The sequence below is a fragment of the Aythya marila genome (assembly GCF_965140915.1).
Source record: "Aythya marila genome assembly, chromosome: 1".
NCBI classification, from domain to species: domain Eukaryota; kingdom Metazoa; phylum Chordata; class Aves; order Anseriformes; family Anatidae; genus Aythya; species Aythya marila.
The window spans coordinates 124,674,991-124,693,231 of record NC_139042.1 but is presented as its reverse complement, the minus strand read 5'-3'; the positions used below and the strand labels follow the sequence as shown (position 1 = coordinate 124,693,231).

The following is an 18,241-nucleotide window of genomic DNA, read 5'->3' as shown; positions in this document are numbered from 1 at the left end:
TAGACCAGTTTTTTACTTTTTTTTTTTGGCCAAGTGAGGGTGTTCTGCCATCAGCGTGAGACCTTCTTCTAGTAATATTGGTTTCTATTTCACTGTCAGTCCCACGACTGAATTCAGGATAATGTCATTCATTGGGTGCCTGTCACTGCTGGAATATCTGTCACTGTGTGCTCAGTGATTTTCTCAAACATTTATAAAAATTAAAAGCCTCAAAATTTATACTGTGTGCAAGTGTGCTTAGTTCCTGAAAAAGAGGTTATTTTCCATTAGGGGAAAATGGAGTAGAGCTCTTTGGTTGCAGGCACCTTACCAGCTCTTAGGCAGGTACATCACCTTGCAGGTTCACTGGCTGTTTCCACTGAATTACAAGCTACGTGGGCTAGAGCTCAAGGTATGTCTCATTTCTTCTCTTTTCTCCCCATTCACCCATCTGGTTTTGTGCTCCACATTGAGAGGAAAGAATGTGGTCCTAGGATCCCTGCACCAAAGCAGGGGAAAATTACAGCTAGGTTTCTCAAGTGCTCACTGTGGTCTGGTGTCAGGTGAGAGTGATGGATTATTCAGTTCCCTAAATGCCGTTGTCTTCATACACAGAGCCTAGATTTGTCTCAGACCAGAAGAAATTCTCCCACATTTCCAGGCATTCTGAGTCCTAGGTCACTTCGTGAATTTCATCTCAGACTTTCCTCTAAGTAGGGACTGAGCTCTTCCACTTATCAGCTCTAACCAGATTCTAGTCCAGGCCACCTCAACAGTCTTTGAGTATCAAATGCTCACAGATCAAGCAGTGCCTGTAAATAAAAGGTTCCCCAGCATGTCTGTTACCTAGTCCAGCTGCCACAAAAAAGTTCGGGTCTGACTTTTTGCAGATAAAGCCATAGCTTTATCCAAACTCAGCATTCTCCCACATTTTCTAGGTACAGCTTATGGACTGGGGCCTAGTTCTAACTGGCATGACTAAAAGCCGTGCTGAGGTTCATTGCCACCACCACAGGCAGGCTACAGTACTTGGGAACACTCACCAGCGTTCAGATTCATACGAAATGGTGGAGGGAAGGGGCCTCAGGAGGACTTTAGTCCAGGTTCCTGCTGGAAACGTGCCAGCAGATCGTGTGGGCTGTGACTTTGTCCAGGCAGTACTGAAAAGCAGCAAGAACAGCGTTCCCGCGCTGAGCTTCTGTTGGAATGGTGCCTGACGAGGAGATGGGTGTTCAACCCGAGCCTCCCAAGCTGCAATTTGGAACCACTGCCTCTGGCTCTACTGTGTGCCACTATCTGCATGAGGCTCCTCCGTTTAGTTGAAAATTAGAGCAGCTTACTCCTCAGCCTCCTCTTTACCGGACTAAACAAGCCAGCTCCCTTAACCCCTTGTAGGTAACTGGCTCTCATCTGTGAAACCATGGTGTGGCCATGCTCTGGTCTGCCTTCTCTGCAAAGATTCTTGCAACTACACAACTTTTCCAAATACCAAAACATAGCTGTGACAAAGTCAGGCACAGACTTTTGCACCTGACTTCCAGTGATGAGACTTGACGGCTATAAACACTCAAGTCTCGCAGTAAGACGCCACCATAAAGTTGCCAGAACTGATGAAAACTAAGCTAGAGCTGTTGTAAGGCTGCAGGACTGTAAATGAAAGCAGGAGAACAGCTATACCCCAATTCTAGAGAAAATTTCCAGGTCAGCATTCAAACAAATACATTTTTATTTACAAACACAAGTGAAAACATGGCCATCACATCAAATTCTGGCATATTTACAGGATCAAATAGAAGAGGGGCTGGGGGGTAGAGGGGGGTAGAGGGTCAGGATAAAAAGAATAGGCAGTTACCTGTTGAATTACAGGCAGGCTAAGCTGAAATGATGTATTTTAAAACAGGAGCCCTTGGGGAACGCTAAACAGGCTAAACTCTTTAACTCACGGGCAGGTAGAGATGTAGCTTCTGTAAAGCTCTTCTGTAACTCCTCAAGAAGAAGAGCTGCTGAAGCAGGGGGTGAGTTTAGGTGCCAGTGTGCACACAAGAAGGGAAAGAAGGGTGTGATTTTTTTTTTTCCTGTTAATGAATGATGAAGCACAATGAGCGAGTTCACAGGCCTGTGTGGGCGAGGGACGGTGAGGTCAGCTGAGCTGTGAAGCAGCCTGGTTCAGAGCACTAGAAGATGGCATGGAAGAAATGGGGAAGGCCTAGTTCCAGTCCGTGAGGTGGGAATGTGAGACAGGCCAGCCTGGATCCAAGCTCCGGTTCTGCACTCCGTGTTCAAAACCTGCTGATTGATGCTTATTTTTTCTTCAGTGAGCCTTTCAGCTTCTTGTCTGAGGAGAGCTGTTTCCGTACTTTCTCCTCCTTTTTGCCCAAGTTCTCATAAACTGTTGACTCCTCTTTCTGCCTGCTAGACCAGGAAAAAAAGGGAAAAAGTGAGCAGAAGGGAAAAGCCACTGAACCAGCAGGGAGAGCACTGCCAGAGGGTCAGCACTTACTTGGAGGCTTTTCTTGAGGCCTTGGCATGCGCGTTCTTCATTGCAGGCGGGTAGGCAATGTTCCCATACTCAGACTCAGTTTGCTTGCTTTTCTGAGACTACAGGAGAGAAAATGCAAGCTGAGAAGAGTACAGGCTGGGAAAAGTGTGCGAGGTACCATAGGAGAATTCTGGCTGTTAAACCATGCATCATGCTAGGCTCTCAGTGGATTTTGGTGTTGACTGAAGTCCTCAGGCTCAGTGTTTTCTGCCCACCCCTAGCCCAAAGGTGAACGCACCTGTGTTCTCTTATAGGAGTGAACTGTGGGGCAATGAATTTCTGGAGGCACTGACATGCCTCATTGTGATGTGTTTTGGCTCACAGGATAGGAGGCTCTGCTTTCTTACCTGCATAACCTCCAGCTTTTTCTTGGTTGTCTCTATGAACTGGCAGATGGCCATGTAGATGAACTTGTACTGGGCCTCTGTCTGCACCATCCCTGAGCGCTGGGACCTCACCATCTGGATGGTCTTCTGGATGTCAATGTCACAGTCCAGCCCTAGCAAGGGGCACCAGAAAAGCTTTGCACATGTTTGCTGACACCCCCCTCTCCCAGTTCTGCACCAGCAGCAGTCACAGTGGAGCTCAGTCAAGAAGCTTTCAACTCCCTTACCCCTCTCTATGGACCTCCCACCCCTCCTTCCAAGTAGCTTTCAAGGCACTTTTCAAGGCACTTTTTCAAGATACTTTCAGTATCTTCCAAGGCACTCTGAGGTCCTCTTACCCTTGGTGGAGATTGCTTCCACTATCATATCGATGACGATGATCGTCCCCGTGCGGCCAATCCCAGCGCTGTAAGGAGAGAACAAGCAGAGATCAGAGCTGCCTGTACATCAATACCTACATCCCCCCCAGCTGAGCACAGGCTGAAACAAAACGCAGCTGTTTCTGAGGCAGCTGTTTCACGCAGCACTCATAGCAGCTGTTTGTTGGTGCCATGAAAGAGTCAAGGATTCAACAGGCAGCAGGGTTTGGTTTGAGGACATCGAAGAGGAGAAAGGGTTGGCATGTGCTTCGCTCACATGTCCTAGGGAACGGCTGGTGCAGCAGGACAGAGACTTTACCCCTCAGACCCTAGGGTCTGTACCAACCTGCAGTGCACCAGAATGGGCCCAGCAGCTGGGATGCTCTCCTGCTTCTGGTTTATTTGGTCGAGGAAGCTCAGCACTCCTCCTGGCTCACTGGGGACACCGTGGTCAGGCCAGCTCAGGTACTGGTAGTGCCAGATCTCACGCACAGCATCACCCTGATAACAGAAATACCCCACTGGTAAAACTGCAACCCAGACCCAACCCTGACCTCTGTCCCAAAGAGAGCTAGGTTTTAAGCCAAAGTTTTGTGCACCCCTTGGTGATTCCACCAGTGCCACAGCCCAAAACAGAGGGGAACAACAACCCTGGACTGATGCAAGAGCAGCACCACCACAGCACCCAGCAGGCTCCACGGCAGCCCCCAGCCAGGCACACTCACGTTGTTCTTCGGGCACACGCAGAGGTGGCGGAGTTTGTATTCCAGTGCGTCATGCTCCCCGATGTTCTCCACGAGGTAGGGACCGTATTCTTTTGTGCTGCCCATCTCCGGCCAGTAGGGCACGCATTTATTCTGCGCAGAGAGACAGGAGGATGAAGGCAGGCAAAATGCAGGAAAGAGAAAAAAAACAGCCATGGTTGAAGGGGAAAAGGGGGCAGCTCCAACACCTGCAAACAGCGACTTACCCGCCCTTTTTCTACTTCCCGCGTGGTCATCACAATAATGCGAGTGTTCTCCTGCCACACCATCTGCCAGAAGTCATTGACTGTGGCATCCAGGCAGCCCTGGCTCGCAATGTAGGTCTTGGTGCACTCGTCTGGGCTGATCAGATTGTTCTGGGTGTGGACAGGGGAAGGTCAGGAGGGCTGCAGGAGTTGGCAGGCCTCCCCCCCCCCCACCTTGGGTGTACTGCCAGCTTTCAAAAGCCTCACCTTGACGTAGTTGGCATTGATATAGTCAGATCCGGGGATGTTTGGGTCCCTTCCTTGGAGGATGACTCTAGAATGATCAACTAGGGGTGCAGCAAAGGAATAAACAGAGTTATGAGGTATTTGGTGCCCGGTGACATGAAGCTCCTTCGCTGCCCCATGCCATCTCACCCACATTACCCAATGCACACAGTATGGGTCTATTTTCATACCCATTTCATATATTTACATATTTTCAACTCCTTCTCTGAAGTCAGACCAGTTTTAACATGTGTTCCCGTTTCTCTCCCCCCATGACAGACCATAATCTATAATCCAGTCTGCTGTAAACTTCCTTTCTTCCTTCCTTCAAGGTCATGAAAATGCTGTGACCTCTTATCAGCTCTTAAATCCTCAAATTAAAGGCCTCATAATCCACTCTGGAAGACAGGGCAGGCCGAGACAGGGCCAGAAGTGATTTGGACACCTCTCCAGTCTCTGTCTACTTGCCTTTTTTATTTTATTTTATTTTATTTTATTTTTTAAAACAGCAAAGGAGCAGGACTCACAGGGCAAGATGTTCTTGTATCGGTTCTTGCTCTTGTTTTCAGGTCTCTGTCCCTCATGACGGTCAAACAGCTGCTTGGCTTCCTGTTTTTGCAGGCTCTGAAAAACAGGAGAAAGTTATGGTAAAGCCACAACATATGACAGGGAAGGTGGACACTCAAAGGAAGGGTGGCAATTCTTAGGACACATGGGTATGGTTGTGGGGGAGCAGAGAAGTGAAAAGGAAACCTAGACTCGAGAAGTCCAAGGTTCGTGTCCTTACTGTCTTGGTGACTAGTTCTATCCATGAACAACTACATTTCTATATCACTGGGTTAAATCGCTTAAAGATGACGCTTATACCCCACCCACACCCCACCCCCGAGGAAATAGACTTCTCTCAGAGATAAATCAGCATGGATTTGCAAGACTTCCTGAGAAGTCTGTGTCCAGAAAGAAATCAGGGATGGAGAATGAGGTGGTGCACAGGAACTCCCCCCCAAATTTCCCCAAAGTAATTTCCCCAGCAGTTTCTTACATCAAATTCCTCCCAGAATCCAGCCTTGGATGTTTCTTCAGATACACTCTTCTTGTTCAGTTCGTGCACTCTGTTCTCGATGTCAGCAGCGTTCACCCTTGTAGCATAGTAGGGCTGGGGACAGGAAAACACAACGGGTTGGCATGAGAGAGATGCTGCTGGAGTTCAGAGTCTCCTTTGTGTGCTATGGGGGAGAGGGACACAGAGCAGAAACAAACAGCAAGGGGGTCCCTCCAAAGGATCCCTGAGAAACAGAGGAGATGGGATTTACCTGCTTCAGGTACACAAAGGTGCCAGACACTTCCTCAATTCCAGTCCTCTTGAAGTGCTCCACCAGATCGGCCAGGCTGTCAAACTTCTCAGCACCTCCAACTGTGTAACGCCCATTCTAAACGGAGGAAGAACATGTTACATCCCACAGCATCCCTACAGGCAGAGCTGGCAATGCTCAGGAGAAAGGGAAGGCTGAGGTGCAGAGTCACAGGCACCACTTTGTGGCACTCCCACCCGCTCACCTCACACATGATTTTGACGTGGGTGACTTTGAGACGGGCCCCGGAGGCGCTGCTTGCCCCAGCTGAAGGAGCATCAGAGCCAGGTTTCAGCTGGTCGGTCAGGACGGACAAGACAAAGTCCCCGGGTTTGCTGAGGCTCTCCCGCACCAGGAAGGTCCAAGGTGTGGCTTTGACCTGGAGAAGTGACTCAGCGGCCGCACCTGACAGATGCCCATGGTACCATCTAGAAAAATAAAAACAGGAAAAGGTCAGGAGAGAGGTGGAGATGCAAGTGGATGCCCTCGAGCATCCACTCGCTGAAGAGTACATACAGGGCAGCAAGCTGTGGAAGGAGAAGCTGTGGGGGGAAGAGAAGGTTTGAAGCAAGAGAGGAGAGGGGGAGAAATGGAGGAAGGATGAACGGAGGGAAACCAAGGGAAGAGCCTTACAAAAAGTAATGCTTACTGGCTTTGAGATCAGCTCGGGGAGGGCACTTGTGGGTTTTAGCACCTCTCAGTATTATTGGGACTCCAACCTTACTGCTGCTGAGTGCTTTGGAAACTCAAGCACTGAGGGAACAAAACTGACGCGGTCAGTCAGAAACTCTCCCGTGGGATTATCAGCACATAGAGGGCTGCGGTGAGATCAGACCCATTAAAGAACCAACCTAGGGAAGGATACTTTCCTTGGACCTCTAGCAGCATCCCCCCTTTCTGAACCTCTTCAGTCAGAGGATAATTCCCATTCCCTGAACATGTCACACCGCAGCAACCAGCCTAGCCATGGGGATGAATGCCAGGAGCCACCTGGAGCCCACATTCTGCTTCTGGTGCCTTCACTACTCTTGATCCACGTGCACAGTCCTGCAGACTGAGGCGTTCTCTGCCCTGCTGCAGGATGGCTCAGGGTGCAGAGGGACATGAGCATGGTGCAAAGGGCACAGCTACTGCCAAGCCCCTTCGCACGTGTGCAGGTCTCAGGGAGGTGCGTGCCTGCCTGGTGGGATCTGGCAGCACCCCGGGGTGGAGGAGCACTGCTCCCACTGCCCCCACTTGCTGCTCTGCTGGGTCTGGACCTGTCTCAGCCCTGGTGCTCCTGTCCAAAGGCCGTGCTCACCACAGCTCCGTCCTGCTTCCACAAAGCTCCCCTGGCAGCTGCAGCCACAGCCATTTGGGCCATCTCCCCGGTGAGCAGCATTTCAAAAGCAGGTAGCTCTTGCATCAGACCGACTTGCAACGCTTCTTCCTGCCGCTGCTCACTTCAGGTACTGCAGCAAGCACCAGGCACACTCCTTACATCGCTGCACACGCTGCAGCCAAGGCCAGGCAGGTGCTTAGATGCGCCATGGTAGCAGGTTTGCTGCTGTGGTATGATGAATTTGGAATTGTTACAGCTCCTCTGCTGCCTATTCCCAAGAAGTAAAATCTAGCTCAGGAGGCCATGCCACGGTCACAGAAACAGCTGGGCGTTCACTCACCCATCCTCTGCACTCCAGCCAGAGCAACCCACTCCTCTACGCAACCTCTAGGAATCATTTTGAGAGCAAGATGTGGCAGGCAATTACTGTGTCTCAGCTAGTGCTGGCCAGCTTCAGTTTCTCTTCATCTTCACCTCGTGCACTGCAAGCAATAGCTGCTGACTTCCACAGCATGGCAACCCCTCGTTTCTCACCCTCTTCCCAAAGAAGCGAGCAGCCACCATCTGCCAGTGCTGAGATGTCCCCTGGGGAACGTTTGGTTCCCCTCCTGCCCAGGAAAGAGGTCTCTGGGACCCCCCTCCCCATGTAGGAAGGAGTCAGTGGGTCCTGTCCCCCCTTCCTCCCCCCCCAGCAGAGCCCAGCTCTTCAGAGCCACGTGATGGAAAATCACTTGGGGAGAGAGTGAGAGGAGCTTTCGTAAGAGCTTTGAGGGGGGGGAGAAGTTTCCAACCGCAGGGGAGGAAGAGAGGAAACTGCAGGGCCACGGCGCAACGGCCTCGAGTGGAGAGGACAGCCGGGACACAGACACTGCCCGCTCTGCACCACTGCCCCTGAGCACACCTGGGTGTCCCCAGGCACGTCTCGAGCAGCGTGGCTGTGCCCTGCTCCCCAGGTGCACCGGGGGGACCTGCCTGCCCCCACCCCTGAGCCTGCCCCCGCCCCAGGGCACAGCACGACTGCTCCCCGGAGCTGCGTCAGGCAGGCTGAAAGCACAGCGCTGAGGGCAAAAACCACCTGATTTGATTTAACTTGGTGTCAGAGACGTATGCAAAGCAGGGCAGGAAGGAGGCTGAGCGGGCCAGGAATAGCAGGTGAGCGTGGCCCTGCTCAGCCTCACGAGCCAGCCAGGCCTGGGATGAGCAAGGAGGTTTGGGGCTGCCCCACGCCATGCCACCCTGCCTACCGCTGTGGATGCAACTTACACCACAAGCGTTGCTTTTGATGAACGCTGCCTAAATAGCAAAGGCACCAAAAAAACAAAAGTGTAAATAGAGCCCTGCGAGGTCGGCTGTGGTGGGATGAGGCATGTCCAGCTGCTGGTGGGGACGCTGTCCCTGGGGAAGCACAGGGAGCCAGGAGACACTTTTTGCAGGCTGCCCTGTGGGGACGTGGGCAGGGCAGAGAGAAGGCCATGGAGCATGGAGGAGGTCTCATCACAGCCATACCAGCAGCTTTGCTTTTCACCATACCTCTCTGTAGTGGGGTCAGAGCAGTTGAGCGGGTATCGCAGGTCGATGATGGTTCCATCCTTGTCCTGCAGCGAGCCCTGTTGCTGTGTGTAGTACTCCACCAGCTCTGACAAGGTGGCAAACTTCTCCCCTCCATACAGGTCGTAGAAATCCCCGGTATTCTGGATGCGGATGTGGGTTACCTGGTCACCAACCCTGTGGAATGATGCACAGAGAAGTCCAGTGAGGCAGCTGGATAAGAGGCATGAAATTTGAAGGCTCTGCCTGCATCACGTCCTGCCATGGAACCATAGCAAAGCATCCCAGTGGAAGGACATGGTTGGGAAAAGAAGCTCCTGAGGCAACTTAAGCGAGGGTCCAGAAGGTACTGGGGAAGCTCAGATCCTTTTACGGCATGGAGAGAAGTCAAAGGAGTAAGGAGGTGATGAAGGAGAGACCCCAGGGCTCACGAGGACCTCTACATATTGTACATAAGCAAACCTGGAAAGACAGAAGTTGGGCTCCAAGTTACCTACCGAACTGAAAGGGAAAAATCCCCCTGATTTTTCCGGCTGGGTCTGGCTAGGAAGCTCCCATGGACACCTCGTCCCTTCAGTAAGGCTTCGGCTTCCAGCCCACTCAGGTCACGGTGAAACCACCTAGCAAGGGAGATGAAAACAGAACCAAGTAAACGAGAAATCGCAGGCACTCTTGTGGAGACATACAGTGAAGAATGGTCCCCAGTCAGCATCCCTAGAGATACCTCTGCAGGTGACAACCAGCAGCAGCACGAAGGGTTCCTTCGTGCCCGTTACCCCCCACAGCCTGTGAAAGGTTTCCACCGAGATCCAGCTACCAAGGTGATCCCCTCCAAGCTGCCCTACTTCGCTGGTTCCCCTCCCCACGCACACGTTTCTCAGACCCTCTTACCTCACCATTGTGGAGGGAAGAAGAAGAGGAGGAGGCCAAGCAGCTACCACCAAAGCGACTCAGAAAACACAGAGGACAAATCTCTTTGCCCTGGTGAGAAAAGGGAAGTTGGAGGTCCGCGACGGAGCGCCCGACGCCAAGCTCTGTCTGCGCCCCTCGGGAGCTGGCCATGCATCACTCCTGCTGTCCACTCCTAGTCCATTCGGCCCCTCTCCATCAACCTGCTCCTCACTGCGTGCCTGGATCCCGTGGCCCTCTGCGCACCGCTGCAGGGCACGGGCAGGAGCAGCCCAGCACAGCTGGGCACGCGCAGCTCCAGGAACAGGAAGCGCTCTGAGCCATCAGCTCCCCAGCCCCAAGCTGCTTTGCACACACTTCTGCTTCTCCTTTTGCGTCTTTCCTCCCCAGCCCCCCTGTTATTCTTGGGTCCTTGCTTTTTTTTTGCTTTTTGCTTTTTTTTTTTTTTTTTTTTTTGCCTTTTTTTTTTTTTTTTTCCACATCGGTTTTGACTCTACCAGTGTTTCTAAGGTTCCAGTCATGGCCACAAAATTCAGTTCTGCAAGCCCTCTCTCTGTTCCCCATCTTTTCCAAGAGGTTAGTAAGGAACATGAGTGTTTCTTACCCCCGAATCCTCACGGTGGTGCCAGGGGGACCACGGCTGCCTAAGGTCAGCCACGCATCTGCAAGGCTGAAGCAGGCAGCACACGCACGCAGCAGCGAAGCACCCTACAAGTTATGACCGCACAGACACGCAGCTTGGTTCTGCTGGGCCGCCCTCAACTACGTAGCCAAAACCTCTGTGACCCTGTTCACTGATGAACCCCCTTGGCAGATAAATATCCCATGTGCTCTGCACAGCCACGGAGGGAAGCTGTGCAAACCTGGGCCTGCAGACTGTGAGAGGCCCAGGCTAGCACCCCAAGCACAGCACAAGCATCCTGAAAACAGCCTGCCTGGAGGATGCAGCCGTGAGAGAAGCATGGGTAGCTCCAAAAGGCTTGGGGGCAGGGGTTGAAGCTGCCCAGGAAAGCAGGCAGAGAGCAGGATGATCAGCTCTGGCCTGTGGTGGGCCCACACAGCATCAAGAGAGCTTAGCCTAGGAGCTTCGAGATCCCAGTACAGCGTACCAAGGCCAAAGCTGTAAATCTGTACACCCAGAGAGAAAGAAAGAAAACTAACCATTTCCAGTTAACTAGCCGCTTCCAGCTACAGCCTGTGACTACACTTTTCCATAGCACTGATTTTAAAGCCTGCAGTTCTTACGAACAGATGGGAGCAATGCAGTGACCACAGAGGATGATCCAGGCGGCAAAGGAGCCTGACTCTTCCTTGGAACCATCTCAGCTGCCCTGTGTGGTGGCTAAGACACTTGGGGTGGGCAGCAAGAGCATCAAGAGACTCGCTCATTTGAACTCTTTGCAGCTGCAGACTTCCCTACACACCACCAGACTGGGAAACCCTGCAAACAGCTGAACTGTCTGCTAGTAGTGGCCAAGACATACAGAAACCAGCAGCAAAGGGAAGTGCAGGGGACTCGATCTGAGAAACTAACTTCATTGCTAGAAAGACTGCCCAGGCAGCTACAGCGCCTTCCTTCAAAATGCTTCCAGTTTCGCACAGATGACAAGCTGGGATGTGGTGAGCTGCAGGAATCCAGCTGTATTGACTTAAAACCGATACTAAAAAAAAAAAAAAAAAAAAAAAAAAAAAAAAAAAAAAAAAAAGAGAAAGACTTTAAAGGCACAGAAACCTGCAACTCAAAGAAACCAATTTTACGCAAAGAACGGACTACACCTAAATCGGAACCGCTGACATAGAAAACTGGCCCAGAAAACAAATATTGTTTAGTGATTAGACAGAAACTTCTGGGCAAAAGTCCCCAAAGGGAATTCCTGCTATATTAGATATAATCTGATTGGATATTATTATTATTATATATTGGATAATATATACCCCAGTCTGTACATATACCAGGGTTGTCCTGTCCCAGGTGCAGAATCCAACACTTGATGTTGTTTAATCTCATATTGTTGTTGATAGCCCAGCCCTCTAACTTGTCCAGATCTCTCTGCCTCTCTACCCTCAAGGGAGCTGACAGCTCCTCCTAATTTAGTGTCACCTGAAAACCTGCTTTGTATTCATTCAAACCTTCCGTCCAGATCATTTATAAGACCATTGAAGAGAACTGGTTCCAAAATGGAGCCCTGGGGAACCCCACTACCAACTGGCTACCCACCTAATGAAACCCTATTAATTATAACCCTATTAATATATAACTGTATTATGTATTTTTCTATCTGTATTCTGGACATTTTGTCCAGAAGTATACTGTGAGGGATGGTATCAAAGGCGTTTGCTGAAATCCAAAAAGATTACACCTACTGGCTTCCCTTGGCCAACCAGACCAAAGACACCAAGGTAACTAATTAAAAACTACCAAGGAGAAGTTCCAGCTGGTAAGGTAGGGAAATATCACAGCAGAGAAACAATTGCTTGGTATCTTCCAGGTTGCCCTCTGGAATGGTCAGAGCATGCAACAGACTCCATAATGTAATTAACAGGTCAAGAGGTTTGAGCAAAGAGGCTGCTCTTGTGATGTTTGGCTTTTAGTCCAACACAGATGGTAGAACCTCATCATGTAAATTCTTTGTGGAGCAAAGCCACAGCTAGTAAACGCACAAGTTTAGAAGGAAGGATAAACAAAGGGGCTAATTAAGAGGTACATACATCTGGACTGCTGTAAAAAGGACACCAAAAACAGGCACAATCCAGCACGGGGCCATTAAGGCAGTGAGGAGCTCAGTGGCTGAGAGCAAGGTTTGTTCAACCTAGAGAAAAGATGGCTAATAAAGGGATTTAAATAGCAGTCTAAGAATATCTAAAAGGAGAGTGGAGGTTTTAGAGATGATGGAGCCAAATTCTGCTCTGTGGGACACAGCAAGAGGAAAAGAGGCAAGAGGCTTAACTTGCATAAAGGGAAGTTCTGATCAGGTATCAGGAAAAAAAGCACATACACAAGGGGTGGTTCAGCAATTGCCACGCATGTCCAGAGAGGCTGAAGAATCTCCACTCCCTAAGATGTGCAAGACTAACCTGAAAAAGGCTCAGAGCAACCTGATATAACTAACATTTGAGACAGCTCTGCTGTGAGCAAGGGCTTGGACTAGGCCATCTAGAGGTCGAAATGGCTGTCAAAGGAAGAGTAGAAGGAGAGGTTACGCACAGAGATCAGCACCATCATCGTTGTCATCGTCATCCCACCCTCGCATGCTCCCTAAGCCTCTATGTGCAGCTACCGTAGTCAACTGTCAAGTCCATAAGAAACTGAGCAATGAGTTCCACTGCTAAGCCTCAGGACCAACATCTCCTTTGGCTTGCTTATAACCTGTTTCCTGCCCGTTTTTATTAACACACGGTTGTTGTAAAGAATAATAAATCAATGACCAACTCCTAATTCATACTCACCCCACCCAAGCTGCTCATTATTTTATAGACCTCTAACTTCTGTATCCTTGCTCAGCTGTTCCCCAAGCTGAACAATCCAACCCTGTTTAGATGGCCTCCATACACAGCTATCCTGTGCTTCTGATCATTTCTGTCGTCCCTCTTTGAGATGTTTCCAACTCTGTTGTATTGTTTTGGAGATGAGGGCAAAAGGTGACCCAAAACTGCACAGTGTTCAAAATACTGCTGAGACATAAGCATACAAAGACACAACGATGATTTCTGCCATCATTCACCACAACCATGCATAAAGCAAACATTTGCATGGACTCGACGGTGACAGTCTTGCTCCAGGGAGGTTACAAGTAGTTCACAGATGTTTTACATATAAATTTTGAGCTATTTTTCTCCACGAGAGCAAACCATGCCTGAGAAATTTGGTGGCCTTCTACAATGGGGTTATGGCATTGGTGGATAAAGGAAGAGCAACTGATGTTGAAAGTTGTAGAGAGCAAGGATAGTCACGATCAAAGAGTTGTGGTCAATGTCTCAATGACCACGTGGAGACCAGTGATGAGTGGCATTTCCCAGGGGCTGGTATTGAGACCAGTGCTGCTTAATGTCTTTGTCCATGTTGGCAACATGGACACAAAAAAAGTGGGATTGAGTGCACCCTCAACAAATTTGCCAATGACACCATGCTGAGTGGTGGCAGTCAACATGCTGGAGGGTTATTTTTTTCACCTCACTATTCAAGCTCTATTTGGTCATTTGGAAATATGCTGAACAGCACATGGTTCAGCTCAGACCCTTACATGTCACCATTGATAACTTCCCTTTGCTGTAAAAACCAAACATTTATTCCCACCTTCCGTTTCCTATTTTCTATAAATTATTCACTCAAGAAAAGTGTCAGCTTCTCTCTTATACCATAGCTTCAGCTTTGTTTAGACTGACATGAGAAAATCTTGTCAAATTCTGTTTTGGAAAGGCTGTCCTCCCTTGTCCGCAAGCTTGCTAAGTTCCTCAAAACATCTAGTTCTGCAAGACAGGATTTGCCTTCACAAAAGCAGATGTTGATTCCTTCTTTGATATCTTACTCATTGCTTTCTCTGTTACCTCTTGCCCAGATATTGACTTAATTGGTCTGCTCCACTCTCACGTTTGGGGGAATGGCATCTGTGACAGTTGTTAGTGTTAGTGCCAAGTAAAGGCCAGCTGGTGCTGGTCAGTGGGCATACAAACTATCACCCTGTAACCTGCCCAAGCCCTGTGCTCTGCCAGGCCATGGGGCCACAGGACAAACAGATTCTACCCATGGACTAATGAGAATCCCCTTTCCTTACACCACGCCACTACAGCCCCCAGGGCAGAGCACCCATCTATACTGATGGCAAAGTTTTTCCTGTCCTGCTGTTCCATAAAGACTGTAGCAAAACAAAAGTCACCAGGATTAAAAAAGCCAGCCACCTCACCTCTCTGTACAAAACCATTGTGAGGTTCTGCAGCTTCAGGGCTCGCAGAATAACTGCAGTGAACTGGGCATCACAGACTGCTCTTTCTTTATCAAAGCAAGGATGAGCAACAGTAACAGCAATCTAAACCACTAAAGCTCCAGTCCTCCAGCTCTTTTTTTACAGTATTTTTTCCCTTCTGTGCTCGATTCCTGCTGCCAGCAGTTTAGTTTTTCCCACCAGCTCTGTTTCCTTGCTCTAAGTAGCACACGCAGCACTCACCCACAGGATGGCATCAGGCCCGTGACTCGCAGGTCCCCACTGACGGGGAATTAACAGCAGCTGGTGGAGGAAGAACCACAGCCCTTAGCCAGGGCGTCCTACTGAAAAAAAAAAAAAAAAAAAAAAAAAAGAAGAAAAAAAGCAAGACTGGAAGTAGCAGGGGGTGACCTCACACCCTCACAACATGGCTGGATGCTCAGAGCAGCTCATTCCAGGGCTGGGGCAGGAGCAGCTGGCAGTGCCCTGGGTGTGCGGTGCATCCTGTGACTCACCTGTGTCTGGCCCGCACAGGCTCAGCCCTGAGCCCTGCCTGTTTCTGGGCAGGCTGAGGGAGGTGGTAGCTCCAGGCTAGGTGAAACGCAGGCCTTGGGCGGAGGGCTTAATTTTCACCATTTGCAAAACGCTTCCTGGGCTGTAGTTAATAAATAATTAGAGGGGTGGGGGAAGGCCAAAACCAAACTGGGGGGGGGAGGTAGGTAGTGACGGAAGGGCCTGACTGCTCTTCCTGCCTCCTATCCGCTAGGTTCACGCCCTCGCTGGCTACATTCCTACATGGTTTGTAACCAAAAGGCACAGAGTGCAAAACCCAACGCCGCTCTCACACCTGGCTCCCGGGCTTCTTCACCACCAGCCCTTCCCAAAGGCTGCAGCACGCCCAGGGGAAACAGGCACACAAGCCAGGTGGCTACAAATGCTCAGATGCATCCGGTGCCCCTTCATCTGGGAGGTGGAAAGGCAGAAAACTTCACAGGGGAGAGAACCTGCCCCTCTGCCTTTCCCTCTCTTCAGTCCCAGAAAGTGCAGCACACGGTTATACATGTACAGTATTCGCGTTGTTCTGATCCCTCCCTGCTGCCAGTCCCTGCAACATCCTGCTGCTATTTTTATCTTTAGGTCTAACACCTTTGATCACACAATCAGGCGGAAAAGAGCAATACAGCCACAGAAGCTTCTGGTAGGAGCATGTGAGAGTTAGCGGTACTGACCTGTTGGTGACAGCGGTCTGGCTGCAACCGCGCGCTGAGCAGCACCACGTTGTGCTTGGGACCGCGTTACCTGGCACGTTTCAAGGAGCACTGTTATAAACGCTTGCTCTTGCAGGGAGATTTTGGCAAATCAGAGGGCTGGGCTATCAACAACCCTATAAAATTTAGCAACAGCAAGTGCTGGATACTGCACCTGGGTTGAGGCAACAGTGGCTGTACACACAGAGTGGGGGAGGAGAGCCCGGAGATCAGCCCCACGGAAAGAGATCTGGGGTTTTGGCAACAAGTTGAGCATGAATCAAGTGTGCCCCGGCAGCCAAAAGGGCCAACAGCACCCCGGGGTACATCAGGCATGGCTTTGCTGGCTGGCTGAGGAAAGGGATTGTGCAGCCCTGCTCTGTGCTGGTGCAGCCCCACCATGAGTGCTGTGCTCAGCTTTGGGTGCCACAAGAGAGGAAGGACGTGAAACTATCAGAGTGTCCAAAGGAGGGCTGTGGAGACAGGAACGTGTCTGGAGGGGAGGCTGTATGAGTTAGGGCTAAGGTCACTTGGCTTATTCTGCCTGGAGCAGGCTGAGGGGAGGCCTCCTGGTGGCCAGCAGCTCCCTCAGGAGGGGAGCGGAGGGGCAGGCGCTGAGCTCTGCTCTCTGGGGACAGCGACAGGACCCGAGGGAATGGCATGGAGCTGGGACAGGGGAGGGTCAGGCTGGGGGTTAGGGAAAGGGTCTGCACCCAGAGGGCGGTCGGGCACTGGGACAGGCTGCCCAGGGCAGTGGTGATAGCAGCAAGCTGGTTGATCTTCAACAAGTGTTTGAACAACACCCCTAGGCACATGGTTTGAGTTTTGTGTGGCCCTCTGTGGAGCCAGGAGTTGCGCTCAATGACCCTTGTGGGTCCCTTTGAACTCAGGATGTTCTGATTCCAGATGAGGCTCAACATCTCTCAAATGACGTTTAAAAAATTCAGTCACTGAGATACCGAGCCTTGTGCTTTCATACTAAGGTTTGCAGTAGCAGCTGCATTCCTGCGTAACTTGGTGCACAGCAGCCCCTTGTAACAGTAGCTCAGGTTTCATCAGATGAAACTCCAGAAGGAGCGAGCATCACTCTACCTGCCCCTGCGTCAGGGAGCGGGATCTGTACCCGAGGATCAGCTCACGTCCATTCATAAACCACTAAGGGCATTTTCAAGACGTTTTTTATTCACAAACAGACAAACAACCATGCACAACGAAGCCGATTCCGTTCAGATCAACACCTCCCTCGTCCAACCTCTCCGTGCCGCGGAGCTGGCGGGCCAGCAGCCCCCGGCCACGTGAAGACATCCCCGCTCGGAGCACCGCAGACCACCGGGGCCGGCGGAGCTCCAGGTTTCACGAGGCGGCCACTCCACCGGTGCCGGCGCCGTGCGGCGGCAGGGTCATGGGCGGCAGGAACATGGCCTTGAGCTTGCCGGACATGCTGGCGATCTCCGGGTCCTGCGACTCGTAGGACTTGATCAGCCGGGCGAACTTGAGGACCCCTGCAAAGGGAGCGGGCTGGGCAGCGGGCACAGGGCAGGGCTGAGCCCGGGCGGGGAGCCCGGCCCCGCACCCACCTTCGCCGTCGCTGCTGAAGCCGTAGGCTTTGATCACGTCCTGCTGGATCTGCGTGGCCACGGGCAGCAGGAACTGCAGCATCTTGCCCATGTCGTTGCAGGCGTTGTCCCGCGCCTCCTCCATGCGCTGCGCGTTCTCGGGCGCCCCGAAGGCCTTCAGCACCTCGCCCAGCACCACTGCGGGCACACGGGGCGGGCTCAGCACCAGCACCAGCCCCGCCGCATGGCCCGCGGCCCCCCCCGCTCCCCCTCACCCTTCGCCTGCTCGGCGCTCAGCATCGCGACCGGGCCCTGCGCGGACGCCGCCATCTTGCCCCTTCCTTCCCCCCTCTCCCGCACGCTGCTGCGCATGCGCAGCCCCGCCCTATCATTACACCGCCAGGGGTGGCTTCCCGCGCGCGGGAAACCTGCTGGACAAATACTAAAAGAGCTGAAATCACTGTAGAGGGGCTCGCCCGCGCCGCGCCCATACCGGGCCCACCCGCCGCCAGGTCACGGTGAGGGAAGAGCTTCCCGTGGGGTGTCCCTCAGGAGGCTCCCCGTGCTCCCCCCCGTGCCTGGCATCACTCGGTCCCCGCCGCGGCGGCCGCAGCTCGGCGAAACGGGGCCCCGCAGCGCCGCACCGGCCGTATGCAAATCGAGCTCTCCCGATTGGCGCAGCGGCGGCGGGTGTGTCGAGGCGAGCGCCGCGATTGGCTGGAGCGGGGCGCGGGGCGTGGCTTCGCGCAGACCCGCCCCCGGCGGCGGTGGGCGGAGCCTGGCGGCGGCGCGGTCCCACGGGGGGGGGGGGCGAGTGGGGAGGGGAGTGGGCGAGGGGATGGGGGAGGGGGGGAGCGCTGCTGGCCCCCGGCAGCGATAAATTAACACAACG

The 18,241-nt window shown here is 52.0% G+C and overlaps 2 protein-coding genes across 5 annotated transcripts; both read right to left on the bottom strand.

Moving 5' to 3' along the window:
* Positions 1–1,687: 1,687 nt before the first annotated feature.
* Positions 1,688–15,197, bottom strand: PTPN6 (protein tyrosine phosphatase non-receptor type 6). 4 transcript variants are annotated; one of them, XM_082751646.1, is made up of 17 exons: positions 15,062–15,197; positions 14,790–14,887; positions 9,610–9,699; positions 9,216–9,338; positions 8,701–8,895; positions 6,055–6,277; positions 5,811–5,927; positions 5,540–5,653; positions 5,025–5,121; positions 4,480–4,559; positions 4,234–4,383; positions 3,989–4,120; positions 3,610–3,764; positions 3,243–3,310; positions 2,866–3,017; positions 2,480–2,577; positions 1,688–2,391 (listed from the first exon to the last, which is right to left on the bottom strand). In XM_082751646.1, the coding sequence occupies exons 3-17, from the start codon at positions 9,615–9,617 to the stop codon at positions 2,280–2,282; spliced, it is 1,824 nt and encodes a 607-aa protein (XP_082607772.1). In that variant the 5' UTR covers positions 9,618–9,699; positions 14,790–14,887; positions 15,062–15,197; the 3' UTR covers positions 1,688–2,279. The 4 variants fall into 4 exon arrangements, with proteins under 4 accessions (XP_082607772.1, XP_082607773.1, XP_082607774.1 ...); XM_082751647.1 differs by having other exon boundaries at positions 14,790–14,890; positions 15,062–15,169; XM_082751648.1 differs by lacking the exons at positions 14,790–14,887; positions 15,062–15,197 and having other exon boundaries at positions 1,688–2,388; positions 9,610–9,943.
* A 1,762-nt stretch (positions 15,198–16,959) lies between these two features.
* LOC309880164 (protein C10) lies at positions 16,960–17,782 on the bottom strand. The gene is made up of 3 exons (XM_082764728.1): positions 17,625–17,782; positions 17,371–17,547; positions 16,960–17,295 (listed from the first exon to the last, which is right to left on the bottom strand). The coding sequence occupies exons 1-3, from the start codon at positions 17,719–17,721 to the stop codon at positions 17,147–17,149; spliced, it is 423 nt and encodes a 140-aa protein (XP_082620854.1). The 5' UTR covers positions 17,722–17,782; the 3' UTR covers positions 16,960–17,146.
* Between the last annotated feature and the right edge of the window lie 459 nt (positions 17,783–18,241).